At 35.3% G+C, this 13,484-nt stretch overlaps 1 protein-coding gene across 1 annotated transcript in view; it reads left to right on the top strand.

Moving 5' to 3' along the window:
* DNAH8 (dynein, axonemal, heavy chain 8) overlaps positions 1-13,053 on the top strand; it is a 120,290-nt gene extending 107,237 nt beyond the window's left edge. The window contains exons 84-92 of the mRNA XM_010075082.1: positions 593-748; positions 2,935-3,051; positions 3,838-3,939; positions 4,304-4,464; positions 7,712-7,868; positions 8,452-8,604; positions 8,699-8,888; positions 12,163-12,284; positions 12,766-13,053. Coding sequence (XP_010073384.1) covers positions 593-748; positions 2,935-3,051; positions 3,838-3,939; positions 4,304-4,464; positions 7,712-7,868; positions 8,452-8,604; positions 8,699-8,888; positions 12,163-12,284; positions 12,766-13,053 — 1,446 coding nt within the window. The remainder of the gene's footprint in view (positions 1-592; positions 749-2,934; positions 3,052-3,837; positions 3,940-4,303; positions 4,465-7,711; positions 7,869-8,451; positions 8,605-8,698; positions 8,889-12,162; positions 12,285-12,765) is intronic.
* The last annotated feature ends 431 nt before the right edge of the window (positions 13,054-13,484 follow it).

Genomic DNA, 13,484 nt, shown 5'->3' with positions numbered 1-13,484 from the left:
TTTCGGGTACCTTATGCCGTCAAAATTATTGAGATTGTGCAAATGGAAATTAAATAAGTAGGGGGGGAACGCAAAGCCCCCCAAAAAATTAATTTACTTTACAATGTTTGCTAAAAGTGAAAATAGAAAAACAACTGGATTGCTAGATGAATCTTCGCTGCATTTATCTCAAACGTTTCAGATGTGATTTCCCAGTCTGTAGTATCATGTTAAAATATTAATATATTCAGGGATTCCAGAAGATGAGTAACTGGCAACCCAAAGGTCAGCTCTTTCTCAGAAGAAAGGAGAGAATAATTTAGGTTTTTATACAGAACATTCATCAAAAACTGAACAAGTTATCCGTTGAAATGTGGAAAGACTGGTGAGCAAGTGTAACCACTCAGTCCGGTACTGAATCCTTAAAGTAATGGATATTTTTATTGCCTAATCTAATACGAAATCTGTTTATGCAGTTTATAGTAAAACTGCATATCCACTTTGTATCTACAGTGATTCAACTATTTACATCTTATCTGTAACTAACATTTTTGTGTGTTGCTGGTTTTGTTCAGGAAACAAATCCAATTCCTTTCTCTTGTTCCCATGACAGATTGCTATAAAGTTCACAAACGAACCTCCCCGAGGTGTCCGTGCCAGTTTGACAAGAACGTTTTCTCGAATTAATCAGGATCTCTTAGACGTTAGCGATTTGCCCATGTGGAAGCCTCTGCTTTACACGGTAGCTTTCCTGCATTCTACTGTTCAGGTATTTCTTGCGAGGTTTGCAAATAGTGTTATAATAGATGGAGTCACTTTAACAGAGATTCCTGCAAATACACATTCTGATATTTATTGTGGCATCGTGTTGCAGGGATGAAAGTTTAATTTCTATAATCTGCATTTCAAGGTTCTTTATTTATCCTTTTAATTGTTTTATATATTTTACACAATTTTCATACTATAGGCATTTAGACGGAGGATTTTTCTCATCTAATTTTAGCTGTCCCAAAGTCAGTCATTCAGTGTGAGGGAAGAAGCTTTCCCTGTAGTCAGTAGAAATAGATAAGCACTTTGAAAAAGAAAAATCAGTTTATCTGTCTTAACGGTCTCTCTATAAAATTTTCCGGATATATATCACTCTTCCTGGCCATTGATTTTAAAGGCAATCCAGATGCCTAGCCTAGAGGAGCTGTCTACTTTCTGGATAGCTAAAATGAAATAACATTATACCACGTAGCGGCTTGTTTTTATCTTATTTTTATCTGTGTCAGTGTGTTTTCTACATTTCTATTATTTCTAGGTGATCTTTAAGGTTCCTTCCAACCCAAACTATTAATTCCAATGTGAGCACAGTATCTATCCTTTGTCCTTTAAAGATATGTGAGTTTTGAGAGCACGATAAATACCAACTCCTTGAGCTCTCTGAATACACCTTCTTTTCAGCAAGGATCTCAAAATAGTTCCATAATGCTATTTAAGCCTTAGGCTCTGTTGAGCTGCTCGTATTTTCAGTGTAGCGAAGATGGTGAAAGAAAAAGACAATTTGTTGAGGTCCCTATTAAGAGAGAGTATTCTGCATTTTTTTCCTCCTTCTGCCTTTTTATAAAGTGAGCAAGTTGTTCCGTGTACTGCCTCAGGATTATAATGTTCTTGGGGAACTAGAAGACCTAAGCTTATTCAACCATCAGTACTTTAAGATATATTATAGCTATTAATCTGTTCAGAAAATTTATTTATGGATTGCCAATCAGCAAGCAGTATATACATTGCCCTGCCTTTAAACGGACCAATTCCTAATATCCTTTGGTGACAAGATCTCTAAAATAAATATAGCTTAAGAAATAATTCAGAAAATTTGGCAGAAAATAATTACACCTTTCTGCAGGGTATTACTGGTTAATGCTGTCTCCTCTGTTTATAAACATTACCTGATTTTGAAAAAAGAAAAGTGTTTTGATTTTCAATTCTAGTTCTTTTTAAATATTTTAGCCAAGGTACCCGAATATTACTTAACTAGATGTCAAAGACTGTCACTCATTGTTAACCTGGTAGTTTAAACTCTAGTAAATAATCTATCAGTTAGTTGATTTTAGAATATGAGTATTACACTGTTTATTTACTTAGTAAATGTCAGCACTGTTCAGCAATTTAATTCGTAACTTCTTGGATTAATTTATTCCACATTCTGAAAAAAAACCCATTGAGCAATGTAACTGAAGTGGTTAAAATAAAGTTGTGAGAAATCTAAGTGTTGGATATTTAAATTGTTTGGGCTGCTGATTATATTCTCTTACTTTTATAGTCAACCATTTTTCTGTTTCTGCAAGTGTTACGATTTTATTTTCAAATACGTATGCCATAGTCAATTTGAATACCATAGTGGTGGCAGCCTTTATTATAATAAAGTTGTGAATTTTGAAAAATGCATATTAAAAAAATACAGTGAAACAGTAAGACCAAAGGGGCAACCTAGAAGCCTTTGGATAATGGAGCGTTAATACAGGAGATTGGAAAATTGAAACTATCTTTAGCAGACAGTATATGTAGAAAAAAAATGAAAATTTGTAGAACTCAGAGTTGTTGAGTGTGCTGAAAATGCAGAGATTTGGCAATTCTTTAAATTAATTACTTAATATAAAAATCTGCTCATCCACACAGACATGAGCCATTTCAAACCTCTGACTGATACATTGATTAGTAAAGGTAGCAGAACATGACTGTGTTGTTTTTTCTTTAAATATTTATCCCTCGTGGTGTAACTTGATAATAAACTTTGTTTTTTACTGATGTGCATGAGGCACATAGCTGTTTCCTAGGCTAGCTTTCTTCTTCAGTTCAATTCTTTACTCCACTATTATTATTATTATTATTATTATTATTGTTGAACTTCAATAATGAAACAAAATTATATGTTGTTTCATAAACATATTTGGTTTTAATTGTATTCCTAAGGAACGACGCAAGTTTGGGCCCTTGGGTTGGAATATTCCCTATGAATTCAACTCAGCAGACTTCACGGCCAGCATTCAGTTCATACAGAATCACCTAGATGAATGTGACATCAAGAAGGTAAAGACTAAAATTTACATACAGTATATTTAATTGCTTTGTACAGCATCTGCAGCTCTTTTTTTCTTTTTATTGCCATTTGTAAGAGTTTATTCATTGCTATTCTTTCAGTGCAGCTTCAGATCAAAAGTCTCAGATTCAGATGATTGGTTTCAGATTCAGATGATCGGTTTCAGATTATCAAAGTTTCAGATTCTCTGTAGGACAGTCAAGCTGAAATATTTTGTGTGCTATCATCCATGTAAAAATATGTAATAGTTAAGAACTTCAGAATTTCATCTTGCTTTTTTTCCAGTACGATACCTAAAATATGAACAAGTCTATACAATATCTGTTTTGGAAAGGGAGCTATAATATTTACAGAGTTTGACGGAAGCCATCACGCTTCTCTGTGGCTGTCATTTCATCTTCTACTATTTCTCAGGGAATAATGTAATAGAATAGACATTCCTTGCACAGCAGCACTGTGTCAATAGAGAAAGATGAGAAACTGGGAGAAGGACAGGGTCGGGTGGGAAGAAAAAGGAGAGGCAGTAGCAGCTGAGAGTGATTTCAGGTCACACAAGAAATAATGAGATCTATTTCTAATAGCAGGACCAAACACAACTCTACTATAGAGTTATAGAACTGAGCTCAGAAAATACATTCGAAATTAAGTATTTTTTTTTTCTTGCAACAATGATCTTTTCTGCTTACATTTCAGATAAGATTAAAATTACAGGCTAGATATCTTCTTCTTACCTGTTATAACTACAGTCTTCTGTTTACTTTACTTGCATCCTCCAGGGGATATCATGGAACACAGTCCGCTACATGATTGGAGAAGTACAATACGGAGGCCGAGTCACAGATGACTTTGATAAGCGTCTTCTTAATTGCTTTGCAAAGGTGAGAGACCTTGAAAATACAGTTATTTGTCATTTTTATTGGCAGCTGCAATACAGAAATCAGAAGTGCTGAGTATGCACTTCTTCACCATTTTATAAGACTCTTCAGAGTGAAATGAATTCTTCAAAACATCATTCTTTTCCAGTGAGGTTCTTCCCCTTGATTTCTCTTTAGTGAGGAGCAGAAACTCTTAAAAAGACTTAGCTGGAACTCAAACTTAGAAGACATGGCTTTTAATGATTTACTCATGTGTTCAAGTGAAATCAGATCCAGTAGCTAAAACAAGAACTCTAATTCTTCAAGAATTAAACAAACTCTGAGTAGCAACATAATTGTGTTTTTTTTTCCTCTGGATTTTTCACAGGTATGGTTTAATGAAAATATGTTTGACAGCAATTTCTGTTTCTATACTGGATATAAAATTCCAGTGTGCAAAACCCTGGATCAGTATTTTGAATATATCCAGTCACTCCCTGCCATGGACAGCCCAAAGGTCTTTGGTCTCCATCCTAATGCTGATATTATGTAAGTAGATCTCAACAGATTGAAAACAAAGACCTTTTCTTTTAGTATTTGTAAACAAAACCCTATGAAATGCTTCAGTAAAGTATATTTTTCATAGGGAATCTAGGATTCATGTGAATTTCACTATTGAAGTGGAACACTTGATGTGTATGTACATGATTATGAAGGCAGGATCTTCAGCTACATTTTATATTTTGAAAGAATATCTTTTAAAGCAGTTGGAATTTTTATTATTTACTCCATTGAAAGCATTATTAAACTTTTATATGAACACAAAACAAGGTTCTATGCAGTTCAACTAGAGAAAGTTTCTAATGTTTGCCTTCTGTTCCGAGTAGTATATTATTTTTTTGTGCACACTTGTGAAATGATTCTCTGGATTGTCATTTGGTTTACAAGCATGCCTTTGGATGTAACTACAACCTTTTGTTGCCATCAGTCCTGCCATTCCCATTATTTAAAACAGGCTTTTCAACCTCACCAAGTACTAACTCCATTTAAAATTTTATCTTAGACTTAAATTCACTTTTTCATTCCACATAATGTTATATGCCCTGTGAAAGGATATGAATCATCATCATATTTTTTCACTGTAGTTCTCAATAATTCTGACAGAAATTATTGCATTTTCATTATGTCCACATTTATTGTTTCTTAAGACAGCTTTTTGTATTTTTAAACAAAACAAATTTTATTCAAATGTCCAACTGCTGTGGAAACCTAATATTTTCTAACATTTTTGGACAAAACAATAATTTCCCACAATTTTTCAGCCTCAAATTTGAGAAGCTGATGCCGTATCAAAAGCTCAGTATTCTAAGCATGCTATGAGAACAGTACCCAGTTTTATTGTCAACTCTGCCCATCACCTGCCATTGTAAATACACAGTTCTGAAGAAAAGAATCTAAGAGAAGATTCTGTTTCAAGTCATTCTCTGATAACTTGCAAGACCTCCCCTCCAGAACTGATTAAGCAAGAGCCAAGATTTAACAGAGAACTAAACAATGTCCTAGAGAGAAACATGCTTGAGATCAAAAATTAGGCTTTTAGGAGGGTGAATTTATTGGGGAAAACTTGAGACTAATAGTGCTGGGGAGCTTTAGTGAGTAGGAACAGCTCTTTCATTTCTTGTACTGAGTTTTTCTTCCACTTGGTACCTCAGCATATTTCACCTACTTTAATCCTTCTTCTGGAGATTTTCCTTTGTAGGTATTGCTTTAGTTAGGGGAAAATGTTCAACAGCTTCATGCTTTTTTCTATGTCTTATCCCAGTCTGTTATAGGCAACTCCGCACATGTACTGTCTGTCTGAATTTCAGTTTTTGACGCACAAACCAAATGGATTAACATCCCATACAGTCCCATTAAAAGTTGCATTCAATTTCTACTTAAAATATCCTATCAAGTCATCTCGGAGTACACAGCAGGCCAACTGCTAGACCTCTCCGTGTTACTGAGGACAGGAAACCTTGTCTCCCACAGTTTACTGGGACAGTTTTCTGCTTCAGCCAAAAGCTTCATCTGTTGGTTCCAACTGGAAGACTTCTTCTTGTTCAAACTGCTATTGATATTCATCTTTGCTTCTCTATACAAGATTCAGATGACTGTTTCTCCTCTCCAGAAGGTTCCCAGCTTGTGTCATTGAAGGAAGGAATGTTACTTACCTTTGAATCTGCTCCTTTGAGGTTATTTTTTAAAAATTGTTTTCTGCTTTCCCCCAAAGTTTGCATGTTGTCTTCTTTTTTAATTGTTTCTATTTTTGTTTAGATTTAAGGAAAGACTATTCATTTTTATAATTCTGTAATATTTTATAATTTAATTGATTTAATAATCATGGACCTATTCCTCCCACACAGAAAAGTCTGACAGCAGTATTGGAAGAACAGTACTTGCAGTGTGAAGAATAAGGTTCACATCTCTTTCATCACTAGTTAGATCAGCAAGACCCAGAGTAAGGGTTATAACCACCAGTTTGTCATCAAAATTAGGAATGAAGCCATAAATCCAAGAGAAATCTGATTTTATCCAACTTCTCTGTCCCTATGTGGTCTTGAAGAAATCTATCATTCATTATTTTTCTGATTTCTAGTCTTTATAGTTGCATTCACAAACAGTTCATGTTGAAATGCTGCAGTATCTAGCTTCTGTAGTCTTAGGATACTGTCTCCAAAGCTTAGATGCTTTAGGACTTCACGTGTTCTATCCTGTGGCACAATCCTTGGTTTCATTGCTTATATCATTATTATGACAAACCAATAAAAGGTGATGGGTGTCATCAGCCAAAAAGTAAAGGTCAAAAAGTAAAACTGACGTAGAAAACGATGCTTTGAGACAGTATAAATTCATGTTCTGAGTCACTCAGGCTGTATGTTCCTCATGTAGATGATTCCATAAGGCAAAGGTAGGCAATGCCAGCTCTGCAGAAGCAACACCTACACTGTTATGTTTGCTTTCTTACTGCCTCTCGTAGCTCTATGCCACTAGATTGCATTATAACAAAAGTACTCCTGTAAGTCTACTTGTGTGGAAGGACCGACGTGGTCTGCTGTCTTTTACCATTGAATGCCACGTGAATTTAATTCACTTTTTTGTACTGACTCAGAATATAAATTTTTACACTAGCACTGCCCATGCTGCACTATGGAATAGAAGGTTTTAATCTCCAATGTTGTATATCTAGCTGCTCTTATAATTAATCCTGAAATACATCAAGGCAGAATGAATTTACTGTTTAATAAAGGGGCAGCTTGCAGAGTTTCCACCTTTTCCTCCTTCTGCATTCCACGTCTAAGAAATAACTACATAAGGGAAATATTCTTCCATGTTACAAAACTTTTGTTGCTTTTTCCAAGCAAATAGCTGTTCAGAAATTCAGGCATATGCCGTTTTCTTCCCTTTCCTGAGAATCCCTAGAAATCATACGATAGGTTTCTCTGCCAGCTCACATTCTCAAAGGTGGAGAAGCAGCCTGGGGAACTTATTCTTAGCCCTGAATTAGAAAAACAGCAAGTATATAACGGGGTGTGTAGAAGGAAGTTCATATTCTTTACAACCATGGAAAACCACACGCCGTTCACTACAAGGTGTTCAGCTTGGTGCAGGATGCAAAGGAAAACAGTTTCTCTTGGGAGTTTTGATTTAACCTGTTGACATAGTATGGTTTTTCTCAACTTTCAAGTTGTGTGTTCTACAAAGTATCCTATTAAAAAATCCTATGTAATTTATAACATAATTCTTATCCTTTCAGATACCAAAGCAATACAGCAGCTGAGGTTCTAGATATTATTACCAACATTCAGCCTAAAGAAAGTGGTGCAGGAGCTGGAGAAACTCGTGAAGCAATTGTTTATCGTTTAGCTGAAGACATGCTAGAGAAACTTCCTCCAGATTACGTACCCCACGAGGCAAGCTAATATTAGTTTTTTCCTACTATTCTCTCTGTTGAGTTTTCACGTAGGACATTCCAAAAAAAAAAACCCACCCCTGAACTGTAAAGAAAGATTGTGTAGCTGGTAGCAGATTCAAGCAAGGAAGATGTCCCTGCTTACTGCAGGGGGGTTGGACTAGATGACCTCCATTGTCCCTTCCAACTATTCTTTATTGCTATCAGCATGAATTGATATGAGGCTTTTTTATTTAAAATCAAGATATCTCACAACTGATCACGGAAACTATTCTTGGACTTACAAAGCTGCATGTGAAAACAGAGAAAAAAAAAATCAGTCTTGAATTTTTTGTGGCAGCAGTCTCCTGGGCCTTCTGGGTGAAGTCCTATTCTAGCAAAATCATTAATATTTGGGTTGTATCAGACAAAAAATAAAAATAAAAACTGCAGCAGTTTTAAGGGGATAAATGTTAGTTGTGTAATGTGAAGTACAAGTCTCTTTATTTTTCCGAACACAAGAAAGTCAAGATATCATATATGACAAAAGTATTTCAACATCTCAGTTTTAACTAAATTCCTTCTTCTGCACTCCTATATTTTAGGTAAAAGCTCGTTTAATTAAAATGGGACACCTTAACTCTATGAATATTTTTCTTCGGCAAGAAATTGACCGAATGCAAAAGGTGATCACAATACTCCGCAACTGTTTGAATGATCTTAAATTAGCCATAGAAGGAACTATTGTTATGAGCGAGGCAAGTAAAAGCATATTTACTACATATGGAATACTCTATTTTAAATTATTACTTTTATTCCTTTAGTTCATATATTATAATTTCATTCCTTCAGAATTTGAGAGATGCACTTGATAATATTTATGATGCTCGAATTCCTCAAGTATGGAAAAGAGTATCTTGGGATTCTTCAACACTTGGCTTCTGGTTTACTGAACTTTTGGAAAGAAATAATCAATTCTCTACTTGGATATTTGAAGGAAGACCAAATGTGTTTTGGATGACTGGATTCTTTAATCCACAAGGTAGGGGTACTGAAAGGATTTGAGTTATAATGTCTTTAATCATGATTTAATGGGGTTTACTACATATCTAATTTAATATTACACCTAGAAAAAAAATGTTTTCATTGCTGTCAGAATGTCTTATAAGCCAAGATGATAAATGTATTTAAAAAAGAGATTAGATAAAGTCATGGGAAACAGGTCCAATGGTAGCAATAAACACAACTGTCCAAATTTAACCTTCAAGTTGGGAGGTCCCTAAACTCCAGATTGCCAGAAACTGGAAGAACACAAAAAGTAAAGGATTTATGTGCTGTTTTGCCTGTTGTAATATTATTTCACTAAGCATCTGCCTTTGTCTAGTGTCACAGACAGGATGCTTGTACAGATGGTCTTTTAGTCTGACCCATAAACACAGTTTTTCTATTACAAGAAAGAAAACATGTAGCTAACAAATAAATTGCTTTATCTTGTTCACATATTGTAGCATGATAAGATACAGCTTCTAAAGAAAATATCATTAATGATAATGGTACAGCTTTTAAAGAAAACATGCTTTTCCTTTGGTTTCAGACTGTGTAACTCATTCCAAACTTTAAGTTGTGACTATGGAAGAGCTTTAGTCTAGAGCAATATGTTCTTTATATGCTGTACAGTAGCAAGAGAAGTAATTTTTTGACAGAGCAACCATTCACTGGAACAACCTCCCCGGGACACAGCAGAGTCCCCGTTGCTGGAGGTTTTCAAGATGCCATTGGACCGGGTGCTAGATAATCTCATCTAAGTTCTTTTCCTAGAAAAGATTGGACCAGGTGATCTGTCAAGGTCCCTTCCAACCTGGGCTGTTCCATGATTCTACAAACATGCAACTCTACCAGAGTTTGTAGCAGTTATCTCTGTTTCACAGAGAATCACTGAACTGTCATTTTCACAGTGTTTCCATTTCACACGTTATTTAATGAACAGTTTGTCCAAATTAATCAAAGATATACTGCAAAGTACAAGTAAATGTTATCTATCATTATCTGTTAGACCTTGATATATTTATCATTTTATAGCAAAGAGGAAGAAAACAAATTATAGCTATCTTCATGAGTAACAACACCTGTTACCTTGGTAGATGCATGTTCATAGAAAAATCTCATTTAGCTTACACAACTGCCGAGCAAAATTCTCATGAGAAACTTCTCCCATGTAGCAGCTACAAGGTGGTTTGTTTTTTTTTTAATTAGGATTAACCTCTGAAATACATTAATATTTTGAGTTATCTTCACTTTGTGATGCTTCTAATGTTACTGGCCTTTCTATGATCAGGACTTTAAAAAGTTCTAATATCAAAGTCTTTTTTGGAGTCACTCTCAGAAACAGTTGAGGTGCCTGGAGCACATCCAAATAGTCGTTAAAAGATGGTATTGAGATACCATTCCATTTGTATCATAAATGGCACAGCTGCTAAACATACTGATCTCCGGTGATTCAAGAGCAGCAATCATGGAAGTGTCAAAGAAGATAATGGACCAGATTCTTTTGACCAAGGAAAATATTTAGTCTAACAGCAAACAAACCCGAAACACAGAACTTGACGATTGCTTCAACCTCTGTGTTGCAAAAAACTAGTCCTGCAGATGAAGGAAGAAGTCTGCTCAGTGCAATAGGTGTGCTAGGGCTAGGGGTGAGGTCAGTATAGTTACTGTATTCATAATGCCGCTCCCCAGGAAATTCTGAGTAAATCAAATCATACAGTAAAGTTTAAAAATTGACTGGTGTGCGGCAAATCAGAAATTGGATTACCCTGTGCTGCCACTGCAGGAAAATCTAGGCTGATTGCCCTGCTGAATCAAGCTCTAAATCTATCATAGCACTGGCAAATACATTCTAACGTTAAAACATGAGGAATGCATTTCATCAGTTTAGTGGAAAAATCTATTTGTAGTACAATACAGTATCACCAATCATTGTATTTGACCCTGTTGTGATTTTTTAGCAATTATCAGTGTTTGTCTCCTATAAATTATCATTATTAAGGGAGAATGTATGTTAGTAGTAGCCATTCAGTAGACATGAAACTCGGAGTGAACAGGCTTATGAAAAAAAACAGATATCACAGTATAGAGCTATAATTAATTTTTATGACACGTTCATTTCAAATACTGCATTAATTGTATTTATATTACTTGTGAATATTTCAGCTGTGGGAAATATCTTCGCTTCTAATTGGCTTTGTCTTAATCAGCACATTAAACCCCTGCTTAAATCTTGAAATGCCATCTTCTACTGCATGCCTGTGTACTTTTAGGATTTCCCCCCTGGCTTGTCAGTATTTCTTTTGGCGGTTTCACCTCCTTATGGGTACCCAGCAGCCCACAAGTAGTTTTTAATCCAGTAGCATAACTATTGGGTTTTTGGTGACTGCATTGTCATTTTCTGAGACACTTCCACAGAAACAAACAGGTATTTGCTACAAGCATTTCATTTTTGTAGTTTTTTTCTTTATAAAACATCCAAACCTCTTCACGGCCCAGCTGTCATCTTGTGCATATACTACTCAGTCCTTTACATCTCAAAACTTTTTTATTGCAAACCTCCGTAAAGTCTGTTCAAAGCAATACTCAAAAAAAATCACCCAACACGCTGCTTGATTGTGTCATCCTCTGCCTTCACTTCTGTCTAGGACTCCCTTCTCTTCACTAACAAAAACACCAAAACGGAATTTTTTCATCCTTTGTAGGCACTGCCTTGTCTAGATTCCCCACACTTGTATAATTATTTTTATTATCACATTCAAACACACCTTTTCTGGTTTCCACCAGTGAAATTTATTTTCTTTTTCTACTTCTTTCACTTAAAATAAAACATATCCTCTCTCCTACCTTGCCTGTACATAAATCTCAGCTCACATAACTGATAACTTGTCTGCCTTCAGATTCCTTCCTGAAACACAAACCTACCAGGGATCCTGTAGCTGATTGCCTCATGATAATTTGTAAATCAGTATCCTGAGCAAACATTTGTTAACTCAATAATTCAGTAGAAGAAAAAAAGTGCATTATTTTATGTGCCATTCACAAACAGTTTTCTCAGTGTTATGCATTCTACACCACTTCTGTTATTTGTTCCCATTTTGACCCCAAAGCAAAGTTTGCTGTCGTTAGTCAAGTCATTAGTTCTCTTTTTCAACAGAACTCTGAATATCTGTCTATAACATTCAGTGCAGAACCATGCAGGTAATGGAGCAAGATTATTTTTTTTTTTCTCACGTGAGATATATCCTAAATCTCTGGCTTAATTTCTCAAGGATTCCTGACAGCAATGAGACAAGAAGCAACTCGAGCACATAAAGGCTGGGCTTTAGACACGGTTACAATCCATAACGAAGTGCTAAAGCAAAACAAAGAAGAAATCACAGCACCTCCTTCTGTATGTATGGCATGCAAAGAGGTTTCAGTATTAATTTCAGTATTTAATTTATGTTGTGCATCATTAAGTCATTTGGGGTTGCTAGAGGAAAAAGTCACTGTTGTCTTCACCTCACTGGTTTTGCTCAGCACAGAAGATAAATAAGTATGAAGATTTTAATTTTTTTTTATTTTGCAGTTACAAAAATCTTTTAGTAAAATAACCATGTCATTGTACCGCCTCTTGATTTTTGGATTTTATAGTAAACTTTAGATAAAGTGTGTAGTGTATAGGCTTTATTAAAGATCTACTGTCATCCATTCCAGTACTTATCTTCTGAAAAAGGATGACATTCTAGTTTAAAATTAAATAGTTTGAAAAGATTCAATGTCAAATACTTTTTACTATACAACATCTATACATTTGAGTGGTTTAAGCCAATTCCTCAGTTTACAAACCAGCTGCTTTATCTGTGTGATGCGTCCGCTTCCTCTCCGCACAGGAAGGAGTGTATATCTACGGGCTATACTTGGAAGGTGCAGGCTGGGACAGACGCAATACCAGACTCACTGAATCTACACCCAAGATTCTTTTTGTCCAGCTGCCTGTGGTGCATATGTTTGCTGTTAATACAACCAGTCCTACGGATTCCAAGCTCTACGTCTGTCCTCTTTACAAGAAGCCCAGGAGAACAGATCTGAACTATATTACAGTCATCTACTTACGGACAGTAGTGTCCCCAGACCACTGGATATTGAGGGGAGTGGCTCTCCTGTGTGACATCAAGTAAACTGGTTTTCATACCGTAACAGAAACAGAATATATGGCACATGCAGCCAATTACATGTGTGATTCTTTTACTGCTTTTTATTTGCTGGCCATTGGTCATTTTACTCAAACTCCCATTTCAGTCTTGGCTTAATTAATTTTTTTTCTCTGCTTCCAGGAAATTCAGTTTGTCTTGGCTATTTGGTGATACTTTTAAAGTAAAATTTTCAAACTTCACTGATTCTAGACCTTGATGTTTCCATTATATTACTTAAAAAAGGAATATTTTCTTTAATAATACAATTAATGTAAAAATAAAACTTCAAAGCTAAGAACATAGCCTTTTCACATTCTTTCTCATATACAGCTTTTAGCTTGTGTTTCAGTGAAACGTGATGACAACAGAAAACAATATAAAACATAAAAAAAATAAGTTCTCCTAGATACAAGTTT

The sequence above is a fragment of the Pterocles gutturalis genome, unplaced genomic scaffold (assembly GCF_000699245.1).
Source record: "Pterocles gutturalis isolate BGI_N339 unplaced genomic scaffold, ASM69924v1 scaffold5217, whole genome shotgun sequence".
Taxonomy (NCBI): domain Eukaryota; kingdom Metazoa; phylum Chordata; class Aves; order Pterocliformes; family Pteroclidae; genus Pterocles; species Pterocles gutturalis.
Note: the sequence above shows the minus strand (reverse complement) of the source record. Positions and strands in the feature narration are given on the sequence as shown.